The sequence below is a fragment of the Fringilla coelebs genome (assembly GCF_963513975.1).
Source record: "Fringilla coelebs genome assembly, chromosome: 11".
Classification (NCBI taxonomy): Eukaryota; Metazoa; Chordata; class Aves; order Passeriformes; family Fringillidae; genus Fringilla; species Fringilla coelebs.
In genome coordinates this window covers 4,884,033-4,903,401 of record NC_140037.1, presented here as the reverse complement: position 1 = coordinate 4,903,401, position 19,369 = coordinate 4,884,033, and the positions used below count along the sequence as shown (strand labels likewise).

At 65.1% G+C, this 19,369-nt stretch overlaps 3 protein-coding genes across 5 annotated transcripts; 1 reads left to right on the top strand and 2 right to left on the bottom strand.

Annotated features, from left to right (window-relative positions):
- Positions 1–32: 32 nt before the first annotated feature.
- Positions 33–4,242, bottom strand: SASH3 (SAM and SH3 domain containing 3). 3 transcript variants are annotated; one of them, XM_084213108.1, is made up of 8 exons: positions 4,133–4,242; positions 1,832–1,924; positions 1,482–1,631; positions 1,256–1,403; positions 1,034–1,182; positions 689–895; positions 302–452; positions 33–222 (listed from the first exon to the last, which is right to left on the bottom strand). In XM_084213108.1, the coding sequence occupies exons 1-8, from the start codon at positions 4,184–4,186 to the stop codon at positions 35–37; spliced, it is 1,140 nt and encodes a 379-aa protein (XP_084069234.1). In that variant the 5' UTR covers positions 4,187–4,242; the 3' UTR covers positions 33–34. The 3 variants fall into 3 exon arrangements, with proteins under 3 accessions (XP_084069234.1, XP_084069236.1, XP_084069235.1); XM_084213110.1 differs by having other exon boundaries at positions 33–219; XM_084213109.1 differs by having other exon boundaries at positions 1,256–1,400.
- Positions 4,243–5,100: 858 nt separating this feature from the next.
- On the bottom strand, positions 5,101–10,809 carry XPNPEP2 (X-prolyl aminopeptidase 2; the record flags this gene model as incomplete). Its single annotated transcript, XM_084213072.1, has 21 exons — positions 5,101–5,301; positions 5,551–5,649; positions 5,766–5,842; positions 6,019–6,078; positions 6,359–6,463; positions 6,577–6,646; positions 6,827–6,887; positions 6,992–7,063; positions 7,298–7,375; positions 7,462–7,571; positions 7,672–7,761; positions 7,893–8,088; positions 8,474–8,555; positions 8,662–8,763; positions 8,858–9,004; positions 9,105–9,191; positions 9,328–9,432; positions 9,612–9,675; positions 9,755–9,865; positions 9,954–10,027; positions 10,764–10,809. The coding sequence occupies 21 exons, from the start codon at positions 10,807–10,809 to the stop codon at positions 5,101–5,103; spliced, it is 2,037 nt and encodes a 678-aa protein (XP_084069198.1).
- Positions 10,810–15,042: 4,233 nt separating this feature from the next.
- Positions 15,043–16,819, top strand: APLN (apelin). The gene is made up of 3 exons (XM_084213242.1): positions 15,043–15,129; positions 15,899–16,070; positions 16,160–16,819. The coding sequence occupies exons 1-2, from the start codon at positions 15,054–15,056 to the stop codon at positions 16,063–16,065; spliced, it is 243 nt and encodes an 80-aa protein (XP_084069368.1). The 5' UTR covers positions 15,043–15,053; the 3' UTR covers positions 16,066–16,070; positions 16,160–16,819.
- Positions 16,820–19,369: the final 2,550 nt, after the last annotated feature.

Genomic DNA, 19,369 nt, shown 5'->3' with positions numbered 1-19,369 from the left:
AGGGCCAGAGTGGAAAGTGGCGGTGCTGGTGGGCTCAGGGGCATTCTGCCAAGGAGAGACCCCCCAGCTGCTCCTCAGGACCCCCCAGCTCGGCCTCCTCCCGGCTGCCATCCAGGGTCTCTGATCCCTCGAAGCAGCCGGAGTCCCGGGGAATGTCCCCTTTGGGCTCCGAGGGCGATGGCAGGGCCTCAGTGGTGTCACCATCCTCTGGCTCACTGGCTGCTGGGAGAGGGGCCGTGGTGTTAGTGGTGCTGCTGGGGTACCTAGCCAGGGGTCCCTGCCCCCTCCCCAGGACTCTTACTGTCGTAGTCCAGCAGGAGCTCGGCAGCCATCAGCAGCTTGGCCCGGTGCTGGGGGTCCATGATGTGCAGTTCGTTCAGGTGGGTCTCCCGCAGCTCCTTGAAGTCCTCCAGGGTCTGGTACCCATTCAGCAGGAGGGTGGGGATGTGCTCCTGGGTGGGGGGTGTGGGTAGGAGTGAGCTCCTCCTGACCCCCAGTGCTGGCCTGTAGCTCCCCCTCAGTGGGTCCACAGTGGACACTTAGCCCACATTACCCAGAGATGCCCCACGCATCCCCTCTGTGCTTGGTGGAAGGACCCACGAGGTGGGGGATAGTGAAGGGGAGAGGGATTGGTCACACTGCTGGTCCCTTGCTGGGTGCTGGTGTCCCCACAGCCCCTGTCCCTCACCTGCAGGTTGATGCGCTCCAGCAGCTCATGGAGGGTCTTGGGCTTGAGGCGCTTGTTCCGGCTGGAGCTCCGGCTCCTGCGGGCCGGGACCATCTCCTCAGGGATCACATCCACGTAGATGAACTTGAAGGAGCCCACCCTGTTGTGGAGCAGCCCGGTCCAGGTGCCCACAGGTGGCTTCTCGATGATGCCGATGATGTCCCCTTTCTAGGCCAAGGGACAGGGGATGGTGGGGGGCACAGGCTTGGGGACAGCCAGGGAGCACCTCCAGCTCCGGGGGTCCTCCCTCCCTCCCTCCCTCCCTCCCTCCCTCCCTTCTGCAGGGCCGCAGTGGCCATGGCTCACCCGCAGCTTCAGGGAGTCCTTGTCATAGGGGCTGGGGGTGAAGTCGGTGTGGACGCGGGCCCGGCCGCAGAAGGGGCCAGTATAGGCTGGGACGGTCTCCTCCAGCTGCTGGCTGTCCCTGGGATCGCCAGGGCTGGGAATGTCACTGCCTGCAGAGAAGAGGGGCTTAGGATGTGCCCGGCTGGGGACGGGGGACCAGCGTCCCATTGGGGCTGGCCTCACCGCTGGACATCTGGCGTCCGAGGGCTGGGCGCCTGTCCTCCTCCTCCTCCAGCTCCAGGTACGACAGGGGCACCTTGTCGAGGCTCTGCTCTTCCACGCTGCTGGCTGGGGAGAGGGGGCATGGCCTCTCTGCCTCCACCGCTCCCTGCTGGGGGTACTGGGGTCAGGCCAAGGAGGGGCAGCTGTCCCTCGCTCACCTGTCCGTGTCCCCACAGCCCCTGCTCACCTTGCCCTCAGCCAGTGCTCTCACAGCCATCCTGCCCATCTTGCGGTTCATGGTGCGGGAGATGACCGCCCGCCACTTCCTGCCCAGCTTGGTCCCACTGCTCTGTGTGGCCTCCTCAGGACTGCCACTGCTGGGATCATCCTCAGGGATCTGTCAGTGGGATGGAGAGTGAAGGTAGAGCCCCCCACCCTGGGCAAGCCTCAGCAGGGTCACACCGGGGCTGCGAGATCCCAAATGCCACCAGTGCTGGCACCCTGGGCCACTGGTAAGATCGGGAGTTTTGGGAAAGCAGCTCTGAAATGGGCTGTTCCCAGGGGAGCAGGATGTGTCAAGGGGTGCTGGGAACTCACATTCTCCTCCAGGTTGAACTCCTCACTTGACACGGGGGAGCTGACCTTGGACTTGTTGAAATCCTTGAAGCTGCTGGAACGCTGCAGGGAAAGCTGGGAGCAGGGGCAGAGGTGTGAGGGGGGAGATGGAAAGGTGGGATTTGGGCTTCTTCCTGCATTCCCTGCCCCAGCTCCTCTCTGCCCTTTGGGCTGCTCTGCCCATTCCAGGGTGATGCCAGAGCTGGGAAGAGTTTTTTGCTCTCTTCCAGGAGCTGCCATGTGTCATCAACCCCCCAGAACTGGGATTTGGAGCTCTTGGTGCCTGTGCAGCTGCTTGGCACAGCATTCCCAGGGCAGGGATGCTTTGGTGTGGAGCCTGGCACTGCCATGCTGGGAGCAGCCCAGGGCTGTGCCATGATGCCACCCTGGCACACGGGCCAGGACGTGGGGCCACAAAGGGCTCTGCATCTCTTCTCAGCACAGGTGGGCAGGCAGTGAAGGGCAGGCAGCACCAGAGCAACCATGTCCCTGCTGCTACCCACAGGGTCAGCTCCAGGACTGAAATCCTGGAGGATGCATCACAAATCCACCTGTGAGTGTCACCCAACAGTCCAGAGAGCACACCCCCAGCATCACCAGCTGGCTTGGTGCCACCTCCATGCCTAAGTCGTCAAAGCTGGTTTTGGATCTCAGTCCTGGTACACCTCTCCGTCCCTTGCCCCTTTTAGTTTTCCCTGTGCCCCCTGCCTGCCTTCCTGTCCATGGCCTCAGGTGCCTGTCTGACATGGAAGCGTTTCTCCATGCCAGGAACGTCCTTGGTGCCAGCACAGCCACACGGTCCCAGATGTCCCTCATGCCTGGATGCCAGCACCAGCGTGCTTGCACACTGGGGCACGGTGAGCTCAGCTGCCACTGCCAGCACCCTTGAGGCCCTTGGAGCACATACCACAGTGCTCTGCCACCACCACAACCAGGGATTTCTGTTCTCAAGCAGCTCTGCCAGCTCCTGTGGTGGCGGAGGCCTTTCCCAGCGTTGCACAGCCTGGCCCTGTGCTGTTCCCTCTTTATTCTCCTTCTCATCAGCTCCAGCGAGCAGCCCTGAGCACTTGGTTTTGCCATTCCTTGCAGAGGACTGGCTCACGGAGCCACACCCAGCTGCACACCCACTGTGGCTGCATGCCAGCTCCAGGCGCAGAGGGGATGCTGGCTTTTGCCCTGCTCCCACCCCAGTGCCCTGAATCCACCAGATCCGGGTCCAGTGAACCTCCAAGGGCTTCATTGCTGAGATAAAACAGCTCTGAGATAGAAGTGCCCAGGGCCGGAGTAGCCATGGAGAACCTGGCAGTGGGATGTGAGTCAGGGGGGCCGGGCTCTCCCGGAGCAGAGCAGGAGGGGGAAGTGAGAGTGGCTGTCACTGGGCAAGGGCAGGGGATGCCCACTGGGACTGGCCCAGCTGGATGGGCCACCCCAGTGCAGGGAGGCGGACTTCACCCAGGTTTCCTGGGGGAGCTTGGCAGCACGGAGGAGCTGCCACGGCAGAATTTGTGCCTGTCATGGGCAAGACCCCGCCACCAGGCACTGCCCCGGTCCCCGTGGTGACCTGCTGATGTTGATGCCAGCCCAGCAAAGCTTGGCAAGAGCTTTAGTGCCAGCTGGTGCGAGACATGGTGGGGATGAGGAGCCAGTTTTGGCCTCCACCAGTGACTTTAGCCTCCAGACTTCAGCCACAGGGTGGCACATGGCGATGGCACGCAGGGGGCTTTCGAGAGGCCGTGACACTGGCAGCTGGTGCTCCTGTGGCTCCCACCTCGCAGCGGTGCTGCCGGAGGAAGCGGCTGACGCACGTGACGGAGCTGCAGCCCCGACCGCAGCACCTTGCTGCGCAAGAGAGCTGCACACCCGCCACCGCAGCCATGGCCCCCAGGAAATGACAGGCGGCCGCCCACGCCTGGGGAGGCCATGGCGGGGCGGGGGGCACAGCCTCCCCCAGCAGAGCTCTGCGGGTCCCTACGGCACCTGAGCCGGCACCCCCGCTGATCCCGGGGGCCGTGCAGCCCAGCCACACGTCCCGACACGATGGAAGGCGGAGTGGGAGGTGGACAAGGCGAGGACCACGCACCGGCGAGGCCACGGTGGCTGTTGGCAGCAGAGACAAACCGACTGCAGGGCAGCTGCCGTGCTGTCCCAGCCCCCGGGGCCCTGCCCCAGCTCCCCGGCACCAGCCCTCCCGCTCAGCATCCCACGGCAGCCCAGGCTCGGGCAGCTCCGCATGTGCCGGGACATCTGCGGTGCAGAGGGCACCTGGATGCCGCCAGCACTCACCTTCCTGTGTCCCGGCTCCTTGTCGCCGGCGTTGGAAGGCTTGCGGCGCAGCATGGCGCTGGGGCCGGTGGCGAGGGCTCAGCGTCCGGCAGCGGCGAGCGCGGCCCGTCCCGTCCCGTCCCGCGGCACCGGCACCGAGCCGGGAGCGCACAGGAAGCTGGCGGTCACATGAGAGGCGCTTGCAGCCGTGCTCGGGGTGGCTGGCGAAGCGCAGGCTGGGGCAGGAGGAAGGAAACCCTCCAGCGAGCTGCTGCCCTGCCCGGGGCCCCTGGGTGGGGACGGTGTCTGCGCCCTGACACTTTTCTGCCCTGCCTCCCCTCGGCGATGCTGCCCGTGCCCTGCCTCCCCTCGGCAGTGCTGCCGCCCCTCGGCGATGCTGCCCTTTAGCCATCTGCAGATGGACGTCGTGTGTCCCCCCGTGGAGAAGGTGACAAACCCCAATCCCTCTGTCGTGCCCACCCCCGTGCCTGCTCATCCTGCTGGGCTACGATAGCCAAGCCCTCTGCGTGACACTTGGTCTGGGATGTCCCCTGTATCCGCAGGTCCTCCCGGCTCGGCAGAACACCCAGGTGGGACGTGCTCATGGTCACCCCGCTGCTAGCACCCGCGGGGACATCCGTGGTTGGCTGCTCTGCATCTTGTCACTCCAAATCCTTCAACTTTTGCCCCAGAATTATAATTTGCCCAAATCCATCTCTTCACTGTCGGCGTTGGCTTGGTGGCCTCAGGGCTGTACAAGGGGGCACAAGCAGGATCGCAGGGGTGGGCTTGGGCGCCGGACTCCAGCCCTAACTCTCCGGCGAGGCAGCGCGCAGCACACCGGCACAGCAGGGCGCAGCAGGGCCGGCCTGCTCATGTTTAATCACAGACGAGCAAATAGAATACACCACAAAAAAGGAAGTGAGGGCGGGGGAAGACCTGGCCGTGGTGGGAGGGGTGGGGGGGGTGGTGGGGCCGCGGATGCGGGATCAAGCCCCCAGCTCGCTGAGCAGCACCGAGAGCAGCGAGGCGAGGGCCAGCGTGCCCGCGGCGGCGGTGCCGGCGCTGCTCACCGGGAAGGGCTCGGTGCTCTCCTGCAGCCAGGCGTACGCCTCCTCCAGCCGCTGCCGCCGCAGCTCCGGCCCCACGTGTGCCCGGATCCTCTCGTAGTAGGAGTTCAGGTACCGAATCTGCAGCCAGACACCACGGGGAGCTGCCGGGGGCTGGCCCGGGTGTCGCTCCTGCCTTTGGTCTTCCTGTCCAGCTGCCCCACACTCCAACCAATGGCCTCACCTGCAGAGCTCATTGCCCCTCTTCATCCATGCACCCATTCTTGCTCTGTCCTCATTTACCCACTCCAGCCTCAAGCCATAGTCCCCAAGCCCCTGTGCTGACCTCACACCCCTGCTCTGCTCCCCACCCTGAGCACACCTCCGTACCTGCTCTGGGGACAGGAGGCTGAGGTCGATGAGGTTGCGGTCATAGGGCACCAGGGACACCACCTCGAAGGTCAGAAAAGGCTTCTCCCCGCTCTGGTGCTGCCACAGAGAGGTGTCATTGCACGTCCCCTGCCCCCCTGGAGTTGCCCCCACCCCTGACTCGATGCAGGCCCCCACGGTGTACCAGCCCTGCCACCCCATCCCCGTTGCCCTACCTCAGTCTGTGCCTCCACCACGAGGGCGATGTCCTCAATGCGGATCCCGAACTCGCCATCCCGGTAATAGCCGGGCTCTGAGGGCCGGGAACACGCCTGCTGAGCCCCCAGCCCCAGCGGCTCCTCCCGCCCACCCTGCTGGGGCTGGATCTGGCCCTGAGTGGGCTGAGAGCTGACAGCCCGTCCCTGCTTGGGCTCTGTGCCCAGGGTTGTCCTGGAGAGCCGGGCTGCCGCTCGGGGTGCCAGGACGTACCGATGGAGGTGAACATGCCGGCCTCCAGCGGCACGTTGTTGGACTGGAAACCCACAGGCCCTGCAGGGACATGAGGTGGGTTAGAGCTCCGTGGATGGCAGGTGCTGCAGGGCCCCCCCAGCAAGGACCAAGGTGCCACTCTGGAGAACCACGGGGCCAACACAAGGATGCCCCAGCAAGGACCACAGAGCCACTAAAGCAAGGACTATAAGATGTTGCAAGCAGGGATTTCTCTGCCCCTTATAGAGGCTCTGCTGGGAAGCCCCCAGTGAGCTCCTGTCCTCATCCCTGTCCCCGTAGCTCAGCCCACATGCCCAGCACCAGTGCTGGTGGCACCTACACTCGTGGACTGAGAGGAAGTTGCCAATGCCATGGCCGGTCCCATGGCCATAGTTGAGTCCAACATCCCAGAGTGCCCGGCGGGCGAAGGACTCCACCGTTCTCCCTGGTGAATGAAGAGGTGAGATGGGGGCCAAGGAGCCTCTGGGGCTCCCCTGTGCCCTCCTGCTCCCTGTGCCAGGGGTTCTGTGCAGGGCCAAAGCTGGCTTTGGCACGCACCTGCTGTGTTGGATGGGAAGATGAGGCGGGAGAGGTCAATGTTGCCCATCAGCACACGGGTGTAGGCTTCCTGTAGGGCATGGCAGGGGGTGAGTGTGGTGGTACCCAGACACCCACCCCTGCACATCCAGCCCTGGCCAGGACTGTGAGTGCCATAGGGAATTCCGGGCAGTGCAGAGGGATGCTGGGCATCAGAGTTGCTCTGGGTAGTGCAGGGGGATGTTGGCTGGCATGGTAGAGGGGCTGGTACCTTCTGGAGCGGGGTCGGCTCACCCCAGTGCACCGTGCGAGTGATGTCTGTTGTCCCATCCCTGCAAAGGGGTGCCACGAATGGGGCTGATACAGCCCCAGCGCTGGCTTTGGGGGCCCCTGGATGTGGGGCTGTGGTGGGGGGTCTCTGTTCAAAGCTACGCACAGATACTGCCCTCCGGTGTCAAAGAGATACATCTCTCTCGCAGACAGCGTCCGGCTGCTCCCGTTGGAGGGACTGCGACGGGAGGGGAGTCAGAGCCCTCTCGCAGCTGCCCACAGCCCCCTGCCCCCTGCCCACCGCCGCCTGCCCACCGCCCCCTGCCCCCTGCCCACAGCCCCCTGCCCCCTGCCCACCGCCGCCTGCCCACCGCCCTCTGCCCCCTGCCCACCGCCCCCTGCCCACAGCCCCCTGCCCACTGCCCCCTGCCCACCGCCCCCTGCCCACTGCCCACCGCTGCCCCAGCCGTACCTGTAGTGAGCCAGTGCTGCGTTGAGCCCACTGGCCGAGATGGACTGGAAGCTGGGCCCACGGCTGTGCTCCTGGGCCCTAGAAGGCAGCAGGGAGGAAGGGAGGTGCTGAGGGTCCGTGGCTGCCCTTCCCTGGGCAGGGCAAGCCCGGGGGGCAGCACTGACCAGCGAAACGCATCGATGCGCTGAGCTCCCGAAAATTCGTCCACCTGCCCCTGTGGGACTGTCTTCTCCAGCCACAGCAGGTACTGGATGACGGCCACTGCATCCCGCACCTGGGGTGGGCCGTGACAGCGGGGAGGGGCATCAGCACCCTGCTTCCTCCGGTCTGCCCCCGATTCTGCAGGGGACTGTGGGGAGGGGGACAGCCCTTACGTGGGCGGCTCGCAACATCTCCTGCTCATGGGCGTTTTTCACAGCCTTGGCCATCATCACAGGCGAGTAGCTCTCCTCCAGCAGCTTCTCCTGTGAGGGCAGGCAGAAGGTGACGCAGCTACCTGTCCCCTCAGGCCCCAGGTGCGGCCACAACGCTGTGACATGGGGCCGTCCCCGAGCCTGCAGGACCCCCGTGCCCCATGGGCAGGTTCGGTGCCCACCTGGGGGATGGTGGCGTAGAGGCCGTAGGTGGTGTACTCTGTGCCCAGCCACACGGTGACGTTGTCCTGGGCGTAGCGGCGCAGGTGGGCGCTCACCTGGCCGTACTCCTGCAGCTCCACGCACAGCGGCCCCGGGCAGCCCGAGCGCAGGGACTGCCGCGCCTCCGCCGAGAGCCGGGACTCCTCCACGAACAGGCTGGGGAGGGAGCGGGATGGGGCCGGCACAGACGTGGTGGTCACCTGCTGCCTTTGGTCCCCCCAAGTCTGGCCACGCCAGCAGGGAGGAGGGACCTGGGGGGCTGTGAGGCGATGCTGAGCTGGGAATGGGAGAAACTCAGGCTGTGAGAAAAGGGTGTGTGCCGTGCCCTGGAGTGGGCTGGGAGCCGGGGGGTGGTTTGGCAAAGATGTGCGGCTCAGAACGTCAGTGGGGCTGGCATGGGAGGATAGAGCAGCTCTGGGGATAAGGGGCAACGGGGCTGAGAGGAGGGTCCCATGGGGGCTGGCTCAGGAAAAGAAGGCTGGAAGGGGGGTGGGTGGTGAGCCTTCTCCAAGCCCTGTGCCCACAGGGATGTGCTGCCCACCTTATGGTCGTGTTGGTCAGGAGGGTGTAGGAGTAGAAGACAGGGTTGTAGGGGATGTCATCTCCGCGGAGGTTGAAGAGCCCTGCCGGGAACGAGACCTCTGCACTGCGACTGCCACTGCCCTCCCACCCTCAGGCTTTGAGCCACGGCCCCTGCCATGGCCCCACCACGGCACCGTGGCTTCTTACAGGCTGTCTCCTCCAGCCCCGACAGCAGCACGGCCGTGGGGCGCCGCACGTGCTGCTCCATCCGCTGCCGGATCCCGGCCACCTTCTCCTGCCAGCTGCTCCCTGCGAGTCGGGCAGGTGATCGGCTCAGTGCAGGGACCACCGCAGCCCCGGGCTGGGAGCGCTGTGGGTGAGCTGCCAGAGGCTGGGGTCACACCTGTGAACTCTGCAGGGAGGCTGTAGATCTCACTGGAGGAGGGAGGGGGTCTCTGGTCACCCCACGCCTGATCGACAAGGTTGGTCTCGAGGGGGAGCAGGGTCTGGCCGGAGCCGTGTAGAGCCTGGCTGTAGCTGTTCCAGGTGTCTGGGGGGTGAGCAGCCGGCAGGTTTGGGCTCCTGGTAAATTCACAACCAGAGGCTGCCCTCCCACGGGCAGGGTGATCCCCAGTGTCAGCCAGCCCTACCGATGGAGAAGAGGAAGGGGTCCAAACTGACGTTCCCTTCCGCAGGAACCACCTTCAGGATCCACGTCCCGATGGACTCGATGGAGGCTGCAGGAGAGAGCTGGGTGGCACCGCCAATTTGCACTGCGTCCCGGCCCACCCTGAGCCAGAGGAGGCTGTGGCAGGGGCCGGGGGGTCCCTGGGAGCGGGGAGGCTCAGAAGGCCCCCTCCTGCCCCCACTGACTTGTCCTCTGCAGCTCCCAGTTGCAGTCCAGCTCCCGCTCTGCCTGGGTCCAGTAGCGGCTGTCAGTCCACAGGGCAGCCTTGTCCTGCGTCACCACAGCGGTGCCTGGGACAGGCGTGGGGGCTCAGGGATCACCTCTTTCTCTCTCCCTCCAGCCGGCAGGGACCCCCAGCGGCTCTCAGGGAGTGGGACCGTGCCGTGTGCACGGATCCCCAGCAATGAGAACCAGCAGGCAGGTGCCAGCCCCCCGAGCAGCGACCCGAGGGTTTGGGGGATGCCCTCACCTGCGGAGCCGGTGAAACCAGTGAGCCAGCCCAGCCGGGCGTCCCGCTCGGAGATGTACTCGCTCTGGAGCCGGGATGGAGCCGTGAGAGGTGCCTGTGGGCAGGGAGCGGGTCCCCGGCGGTGCGGGGGACTCCCACCTTACCATGTGGGCATCCGTGGAGGGCACGATGTAGGCTTGGACGCCGTGGGTCCGCAGGATGCCCCGCAGCACGGCCAGACGCGCCGTCGTGTTGGTAGCCGTCGGTGGCAGGTACTGGTGGCACAGGGAGATGTGCTGGGACTGGGGGGGACCCTGTGCCGGGGGTGTCAGCAACAGGGAGGGGGAGAAAGGCGGGGCTCACCGGTGGCTCCGCGGAGCAATCCCGGATGTCATTCCTGGTGGAAGGAGCCTGTGGTGCCCGCCCTGCAGCACAGCCTGCGAGCACGGTGACACCCGGGGGCCTCAGGCTGCAGCCTGGGGGCTTGCTGGACCTTTGCTCCCGCCCGGAACTGCACCGGGCAGCTGTGACCCTCGTCCCCAGCCCCAAACACCAGCCAGCCAAGCTCGGGGCTTTTTGCAAAACCCAGTGTTTTTAGCCCCAGCAATAGTGGATGAAATGCAATATCAGTCACCCCGTGGTTCGAGAGGAGTAAATCTCCCGGTGTCTGTGGGAGCAGCTGGCGCCCAGCGCAGAGCACGCAGGGGCTGGCAGGAGCCTGCCTGGAGCATCCCAGCACTGGGGCTGCAGAAGGAACTGGCTGATGGTGGAGCCATGTCCAGCTGGACCTGACCTCTCCCCAGGGCTGCTTGGCACGGGGTCCCACCACCACTCGCTGGGCTCTCCATCACCAGCTGGCACCCGGCCTCTCACTTTGGGCCAAGGGCAGACAGCTTGGGGCCGTGGGACAATGCATGATAGGGTCATCCTCAGCTTGAGAGGTCTTGTCTACCAGGTGTCTGCACCCTGGGGGTCTGCTTCTTACCTGTCACCTGCCCTGGGCCCATCCCTGAGGCAGCCGGGCAGGGTGAGCCCTGTGACACAGTCTGGCTCCTACCCAGGGTGGACCCACCTCTGCTTCCCCCAGAGCTGAGCTGGGACATCCCACATCTGGCTCCTGGGGGTCCCCAGTTGCGCCGTCCCTCCCCAGCGCCCGCGCACCCTCTGCCGTACCGTGGAGCAGGAGCGCCCAGGCTGCGATCCAGAGCGGGGGGGACATGGCTGCTCTGGCCAGGCGCGACGGGACACCGAGGGGACACTGTGCGTGACAGGTCCCTCCTCCTGTGCCTTTGCCCCAGGGGCAGAGGGGTGAGGGATGGGAGGGACGAGGCCTCAGCAGATACAGGGCGTGGGGAGCAGGGTTTGTTGTCCCTTTGAAAAGTGAATTCCGCTGCTAAATAAAAGCAAAGAGCAAAATCAGCACAAAGTCCAAAGATCCTGCAGGAGCAGAAGTGGGAGCGTGCCAACTAAGCCTGGCACCACCTGATGGCCAGGGAGAGGTCAGGGAAAGGCTTTGCTTCCTGAAGAACCCCTGTGTTTTGGATCTATGGAGAGCTGACAGGGGATCTCTGGGGTGAAGGCCAGACGCCCCCCAAGCCAATCAGCCCCCAAAGCCATCCCTCCTCCTCCACAGGACATGGAGCCATGCAGGGGCACCGGCCCCTGTTCAGTACCCAGGACCAGCAGCCTCTGCTGAGGCTGTGCAGGGACCTGTGTCCCTCCTGTGTTCCATGGGAGGATCCTGCTGGGATGTGCCCTTTGTCCCTCCAGGCCCATCAGCTCCACACCTCCGTGCATCTGCCTTGCTAAAACCTCTTATCTTCATCATAAGGAGCCTTGACCCCGAGGCTGTCAGTTTGATTGCACAAGCACTTCCTCCAGCAGCTTTAATGGCTCTGGTTGTGGAGAGAAGGGCTGGGAGAGGGGCAGACCTGCTGCCACGGGCATTGGAGGTGTCCATCCCTGGCATGGACACAGATCTCCAGGGATGAATGCACATCCCCACCCAGGACAGGCCGTGGAGTCACAGATTGGTTGGGTCTGGAAAGGACATCAGAGATCCTCTCGTTTTGACCCCCTGCCATGGGCAGGAACAGCTTCCACTATTCCAGGTGGCTCCAAGCCCCTTCCAGCCTGGCCTTGGACAATTCCAGGGATGGGGTAGCCCCAGCTGCTCTGGGCAACCTCTGCCAGGGCCTCTCCAACTTCATAGGGAAGATTTTCCTCCCTCTATCTAATCCACACCAACCCTCTTCAATTTAAAACCACCCTTCCTTGATCTGTTGTAATGATATGAATCTGTGGGCCCAAAACATTTGTCCCCACAGATTCATATCCCCACCCTCCCAGAGCACTTCCTACAGGATCATTGCTCATCGCAGCCCATGAAAGTCTTTTGGATGTGACCCCCTCTTCCTGGGCCTGGGGTCCCTGAACCCCAGTTGTCACAGGCTCAGTTCAAGGCCGGACAAAGCTGGATCTGTGTAGGGACGACAAACCCTCTGAGCTGCTGCCTCTTCCCAGTGGCACTTCATGGCCTGTCGGTGCCCAACACTGGGCAGTACCTTGCAGCGACTGTCTGGCTGTGTCACACACTGACTGTCCAGCTGTGTCCCTGAACTGTCTGTGTCACTGTTCCAACTGTCCAGCTGTGTCCTCTCAGGTACTGTCCGGCTGTGTCCCCACAGGGACTGTCCAGCGTGTCCACGCCTGCCTGTCCAGCAGTGTCACCATTCCACCCGCCGTGACACCGCTCTGACTGTCCAGCTGTGGCACTGGGACCCTGCCCGCCACGAGGTGGCACCAGGACTGCGCCGTGAAGCCGCAGACCCCTGTCCCGCGTCCCACTGTCCTGTTCCGCGTCCCGCTGTCCTGTGTCCTGTTCCGAGCCAACCTGCAGCTCCGGCAGCAGCGGAGCCGGGGGCACCCCCTCCGGCTGAGCTCTGAAGGCTCATGTCACCAATCTCTCGGGCCGCCTGTGTCTGGCATCACCCGCTGGTCCCTGCTCTGTGAGAGGAACCCAGGAAGGGGCAGGGCGGGCTCCCCATCAGGGGCAAGACAGGGTCAGATGGGAGAGGGACACCAGAGCTGCTGTGGTTGTTGCGCAGTTTCCCAAGGACGCGATGCGGTGCTGCGGGGACAGTCAGACAGCATTTTGCTGCCATCCTGTTCATTAGTGAGGCGCGTTAATGGGGCTTCGTCCTCTCTGCCTGGTTCCTGCCGGGGCCGGGGGTGGGGGCTGCGCTCCTCACCCCACAGCTGCGTCCCGAGGGAACCCCACGGCGAGGGGCTCCCCACCCCTTTATTCCTGCCCTTTGAGCTCCAGCCTGCAGTGCCATCACCCGCGATGGCAGCCTCCTCCTCGCCCGGCGCGGGGGTGGCACGGGCCGTCCCCGGGGACCCCCAGGGCCGCGTGTCGCTCCGAGCCAGCGTCAACAGGACGAAGCTCCTTGGCCGTCGTGCGTCCGGTGGGGCCCGTCCCTCCCGCGGGAGGTTTCCTCGAAGACGAGCCGGAGGAAGGCTTTGGGGGGACATCCTCCCTTTGTGGGCTATTGTTGGCCTTCCGTCACCTGCAGCGGCCGCGGGGTGACTCAGGCCGGGGAGACGCGCCCGGCAAACAGGACGCGGGGAGGGCGTGCGGCCGCAGGAATGCGGAAGCCGGTGGTGGCACCGGGATGCTGTCAGGACCCTTGAGGGTGCCCTGGCAGGCAGGGCGTGCCCAGTAGTGCCTGCCCAGGGATGGGCTTGGGCGTCCTCCCTGCACCGCAGAGCTCGGCAGCCGGGCTGCTGGGATGAGGCTGCAGCTCCTGCTCCCCCCGAAAAAGCACCCCCACTTTGGGGGTGCACAGCACTGGCCGGGAGTGCTGGCCCCACATTGCGCCAGAAGTGGGGGCTGCAGGAGAACCTGGCTGGGGTGAGAGGCTGCAGCCAACAGGGCTGGAACAGGTTCAGGGGATGTGCCCCTCCTGTGGTACCGCAGACAGGTGTGGGGCTGTGACCAGGAACAGCCCCTCCTCACATCCCGCCACTCCTCCTGTAGCCCCTCACAGCCCAGTGCAGTCACCAGCCCCTCCTAGAGCCGCCCCACACACCCACGCCCCCATACAATCCTCCTGCAGTCCCCCCATATGCCCCTCTTTGCCCCGAACCCTGTCTGTGCCACCCCCCCTCGCTGGCAGGGGCTCTCTCGAGGTGTAGTTGTGTAGTTGTAGTTGTTTTGGAGGGTTGATGACACCCACCTTTGTGGAGGCTCAGCTTGGCCAGGTGCCCCCAAAGCTACTGCATCACTCCCTCTTCAACTGAGCAGGGAGGGAAAATACAAGGAAAAGATCAAGATAAGGGCCAGTACATCACCAGATACAGGCATGGGTAAACCAGACTCATTTTGGGGAAATTAATGGAATTTCATAAAATCATGGAATAATGGAATGCTTTGGGTTGGAAGGGACCTTAAAGCCCATCTCGTTCCAAGCTCCTGCCATGGGCAGGGACACCTTCCATTATCCCAGGCTGCTCAAAGCCCTGTCCAGCCTGGTCTTGGACACTTCCAGGGATCCAGGGGCAGCCACAGCTGCTCTGGGCACCCTGTGCCAGAGCCTCACCCCCTCATAGCCAAGAATTTCTTCCTAATATCTGATCTAAATCTCCCCTTTTATATATTTATCACCAATCAAATCAGAGCAGGGTTGAGAAAAACCCCCAAACCTTAACCCCTTTTCACACCTCTCCCTTCCTCCTGGGCTAAAAGTCATTCCTGATTTCTCTCCTTTCTCCCCTCTGCAATGGGGACTGTGGGCAGTTCATCACACACAGACCCTCTGCAGACTCTGCCTGCCTGGGGGGCTGCAGGGGACAGTGGGCAGGCAGGACAGGCCCCAGCCTCCTTGGGTGCCGGAGGAAGGGGCCACTGGGGGAGGGGGCTTGCATGAGCCAGGGGAAGTGGGGGGGGTCCCAGGATCTGAGGATCACGCTGGGAGAGGGGTCTCAGAACTAGGCTGGAAGGGGACTTGCTGGATCCAGGCTGTGCAGGGGTCCCAAGCCAAGCTGGCCGCAGTGTTAGGATCTGGGGGCCATTCCGGGTCCGGGGGTCCCAGCACCATCCGGGGTAGGGAGTCCCGGACCAGGCTGGGCACAGAGGCCGGGCTAGGCTGGGAGCCTAGCCCAGGCTGGATGGGGGTCCCCGGACAAGCTGGGGTGGTCTCAGAGCACTGGGAACGCCGTGAGGGGACTGCGGGCGGGGAATTCCCCAGAGGATAGGCAGGGAGAGGATCAGGCAGCAAACCGGGATCGGGGGAAGCCCGCGGAGGTGTCCCGGCGGCGGGGCGGAGCAGGGCGGGGGGCGGACATCTCCCCCCCATCCCGGGGGCCAGATGACGGGAGGCGGCGGGGCCGGGCCGGGCTCTCACCGCCTACAAATGCCGCTCCCCCGGCGGCCGCCCCCGCCGCCCCCCGCTGCCCCCCGCCATGGCCGCGCCGCGCCGGCTTCTGGTCCCGCTGCTGCTGCTGCTGCTGCTGCTCGGGCTCGTCCTGGCCGCCCCCGGTGAGAGCGGAACACCCGCGGGGACCCCACGCCGACAGCGGGGGATGAAGGGAGGGAGTGAGGAAGGAGAGGACCGAGGGGACCGCGCCGGGGTGGCCGCGGGTTGGGGGGCTCGGGGGGACCGGCATCCCTCCCGCGCCGCCGGGATCCGCTGCCGCTGGGCTGAGGAAAGACAAAGCGCTTTCTTTGGAGCCAAAAACTCCCCGGTCCCGGTGCGGAGCGGGAGAGTCCGGAGCCGCGGTGACAGCCCCGGGCATCGCCGGGTCCCGCAACCGGACCCACGCGGGGCACGGCCCCGGCCCCGCCTGCCAACCGCCCCCGCGGGGGTGCCGGGACAGGAGCTGGGACCAAAGCATCCCCGCCAGACACCCAGGGGAGCAGGACCAGTGCTCAGGGAGCAAAGCATCCCGCCCAAGGGCTCCAGGGCCCCGGGGGAACGGAACCACTGGAGCACCGGGCACGAGGGGGATGCGGGAACCGGCTCAGGGTGAAGGGCTGAGTGTCTCGGTGGCACAGAGAAGGGGGTGGCTGTGGGGAGGGCTGGGGCCGAAAGCAGAGGCTGAGCAGCCCCACGCCCCTCGGTGCGGCTGCTGGCCGTGTTTGGCACAGGTGGCCGGGCCGTGCCGGCACAGGAAGCGCTTGGCACTGATGGCTGTCGTCGGGGACAATCCAGGAAAGCGGCCGGCCCAGGGCCAGGCAGCCCCACTGTACCGCTGTCCCTGTCCTGCGTGGGGGGACACGTGGCTAACGCTGCTCCTGATCTCCTCAGGGCCGCTGGGGAAGGCGCCGGACGGGAAGGATGCCCAGGACGGCCTCACCCGGAGGCTGGCGCGGCCGCGGGGTGCACGGCGTGGGACCGGCCAGCGACCGGGGGGCTGGCGGAGGTACCGGCGGCCGCGGCCCCGGCTCTCCCACAAGGGCCCCATGCCATTCTGAGCCAGGTGAGGTCAGAGGGGCACGGGGGATGCAGGGAAACGTGTGACGGTGCCACGAGGGAACTCATATGTACTTGGGCTTGCTCTCGTTGCAGGGCTGCCACCAGTCTTCCACGGATGCGGCTTCCATTACTCGCGCCGCGTTCTCGCCAGATCTGCTCATCCTCCGGCCCTGAGCCTGGGGCTCCCCCTCTAAGCCCTCGGCCGGCCCCACCTTCTCCCGGCGGTTGGCCCGGGTGGCCCCGGTGCCATGGGGCACTCTGCCCCTCCTCACTGCCTCTCAGGGCCGGCTGGATGGGGGTTGCCTGCAGAGGGGCCAGGGTTGCCACGATGTCCTGTCCCGGTGGGCACAGGACTGGCTCGGGCATCGGCCCGCTGGGACCACAGGCTTTGTGCAAAGCACTTTGTCAGGCAGAGCAGCTTCTCCTCAGGGGTGTGTGATCTCCCTCGGGGTCCTGCCCCAGCCCTGTCAGCCCCATGCCAGGGGGAGCACACAGCTTGTCTGGGTCTATTTATTCCCATGGTGCTCATCGCACACCCTGGGTGAGTTGTACACCCTTTCCCGCTGGCAGACTCACCTCGTGGTGGAGTGGGGTGCCCACCCAGGAGACACTGTGGAGCCCAGACACCCAAGAGCACTCTGCTTCATGCCATGGGACAGTAGGAATGGGGGGGCACTGGGGTCTCTGTCAAACTCTGCCCCAAAGGAGGGGCCCTGGCTCTGAGCTGGTCCCTGCTGATTGTTTCCTGTGTCTGTAAAGATTCATTCCATGTAAATACATCTTTATAATAAAGAGTTATGATTATTAACTCAGTGAACGCTGATTTCTGGAAGGGCAGGTAGGGGTTGCTTTCCTGCTGGTGGGGAGGGATCTCAGGTCCCTCTGCTGCTTCCTGGGGCTGTCTATAGGCACTGGGGGTCATGGCTGGGGCCACGGCAGCCTCTTTCCCAGCTCAATGCTGGCAGAGAAGGTGCTCGGCAAGGAGTGAAGCCACGTGCTGAGCTTGTGGCATTGGCAAGGAGGGTGGGAAAACAAAGGTCAGAGGAGCTGGGAGATGGAGGAGGGATGCTGGAAGGGCACAGGGATGCTGGTCTTCCTGGGCATCCCCGTCCCTGGTGTTCAGTCACTGCTATCCCTGGCATCCCTGTCCCTGGTGTCCCTGGTGTCCCCACCCCATGGGTCTGGCTGTGAGCAGGACCCATATGGGGGGCAGGGGGGGTCAAAGCTCAGGGAACTGAGGGTCCCAGTAGGACCCTGCAGATAGGGAGGAGGAGCTGAGCCCTGCAAAGAGATGGGACCCCACGGGACAGGACACCCCCAGCCATGTCTGGGTCGCTGGGAGAGGGGGTGCCCATGCAGGGCCTCCAAACCCCTCACTGTTTGCAGGGGGCTGCCCACGTCCCGGGCACGGGGCTGCGGGCAGGGGTCAGCAGTGCCGGCGGGGAGGGGGTTAAGGGGCTGTGGAGGAGCGGAAGGGCTGCAGCTGCGGGCTGGGAGCGGGGCTGGGGAAGCGCCGGGACCCAGCTGGCCTCCATTAGCTCATCCGCCGGGACCGGGAGGGATGCGCTGCCCGGCCCCGCGCCAGCGCTCCGGCCGCGCCGCCACCGCGCCCGCCGCACGATCCGCGAGCCCCGCCAGCCGCGGGGCCCCGGAGCCACTGCTGCCCCGCGTCCCCACAGCCACTGCTGCCCCGCGTCCCCACTGCCAGCTCCCCGAGACACCCTGCCGCCCCCACCCCGCTTCACGGCCACCTCACGAGTCACTGCCAGCGCCCCCATGATGGTCTGGGTGGGTGGGCAAGGGTTGCCCGCCCACTGCCCAGTCCTGTGCTGGCCCCCATGCCCGGTTTTCCAGACCCAGCAGTCTCCCAGAGCTGGAGTGGTGCAGGACATGGTGCCCCAGCCACTACCCCCTTCAGGTGCCCCTAGCTCCAGCTCTGGGATGTTGGGGGGCTATTGTTCCTCCATTGCCAGCCTACAGCATTGCTGCTACTGGTTTGAACTGGGAGGACTCTCCCCCTGCACTTCAAACTGCCCCTCAATGCCCATGCCCTGCCTCCCCAGCTGCAGCAGCAGGGACCTTGCCCAAGAGATGTGGTGAGGGCTCTGCCTGGGCATGGGCAGGACGAGCAGTGGGGGGCCCATAGACCCTTGGTGGAACTGCTGTGGCCATGGCAGCAAGGCAGCAATGTCCCACGTCCCCCAGGTATGACCCAGGCCCAAGTGTTTGGGCTGCAGCCAGGGGCTGCACAGCTGAGCCCTGACCCCAGCCCTCCTGCACCAGCCTGAAAGGAGGAGGCCAGGGAGGACCTCCTGGCTGGGCTGTGGCCAGCCTGGAAGGAGGAAAAGGCTTCTAGGCCGGGAGACCTAAGGAATCTCTGGCTCTTCCTGGCCTGGCTGGCTGCCCACAGGCAGGTGGGAGCTGCTGAGCTCGGCCGTGCTCCCGTGCCTCGTGTGCCACGGCAGAGCCAGAGCTCCTGCACTGCAGCAGGAGGTGGGGCAGAGGGGGCAGTGGGCACAGGGGCAGCGCTGGGCACATGGGCAGAGGGGAACGGGGCAGTCCTGTCCCACTTGGTGTGCAAGCAGGGTCTGTCCTGGCAGGGCAAAGATGGGGTCTGCCGGGTCCAAGCTCACTGAGCAAGGAAAGAGGGATGCCAGGGGCACAGGGAGAGCACTGAGCAGTCATAGGAGCCCTGCGGTCCTTGGGGACCTCTGGATGAGCTCACTGCCCACCTAGGGCTGGCAAGGGATGTTCAGTGTGGCTGTGGGACACCACCAGCAGCACCTGGGTACCACCAGCATCCCTCAGTGCCCGTGTTCATGGTGGCTGATGCATGAACAACAGTGAGACCCCCAGAGCTGCACCCCAACAGCCTCCAGGGTCCCCCACAAGCATCCCTGCACCCTTCCAAGGAGGAGGATGGGCAGGCCCAGGCTCTGTCCCATCCCCAGGGAGCATCAGAGCTTCCCTCTCGCTCCGGCATTTCCGCCGGCAGTGGCAGGAATGTGGTGGCCGCGGGAACAATGCCGGCACCTCGCGCTGGTCACCTCGGTGACAGCACGGGAGCAGCTGCCAGGCACAGCCCTGCTCCCAAGGAGCCGGCAGGAAGCAGATGGAGATGACACCAGCCGCCATTTCCTGCGGCAGGACGTGCGGGCTTTCTCCACCACGCTCCCCTCACTGGCCCAGCAGGGCCTTGGGCACACAGGGCATCACTGCTCTGGGCTGCCAAAGCCGTGTGCCACACACGGGCACCAGCACCCTGCTGCACCTGGCCGGACCCAGTGCCATCACATCAGGGGT

Excerpts from the sequence above, each read along its gene's own strand:
- SASH3 (XM_084213108.1), bottom strand. The coding sequence starts at position 4,186 with ATGCTGCGCCGCAAGCCTTCCAACGCCGGCGACAAGGAGCCGGGACAC. Across the intron at positions 1,632-1,831 it reads AGTTCAACCTGGAGGAGAAT|ATCCCTGAGGATGATCCCAG; the intron begins GTGAGTTCCCAG and ends TCCCACTGACAG. Across the intron at positions 1,183-1,255 it reads CGGACGCCAGATGTCCAGCG|GCAGTGACATTCCCAGCCCT; the intron begins GTGAGGCCAGCC and ends TCTTCTCTGCAG.
- APLN (XM_084213242.1), top strand. The coding sequence starts at position 15,054 with ATGGCCGCGCCGCGCCGGCTTCTGGTCCCGCTGCTGCTGCTGCTGCTG. Across the intron at positions 15,130-15,898 it reads GCTCGTCCTGGCCGCCCCCG|GGCCGCTGGGGAAGGCGCCG; the intron begins GTGAGAGCGGAA and ends TGATCTCCTCAG.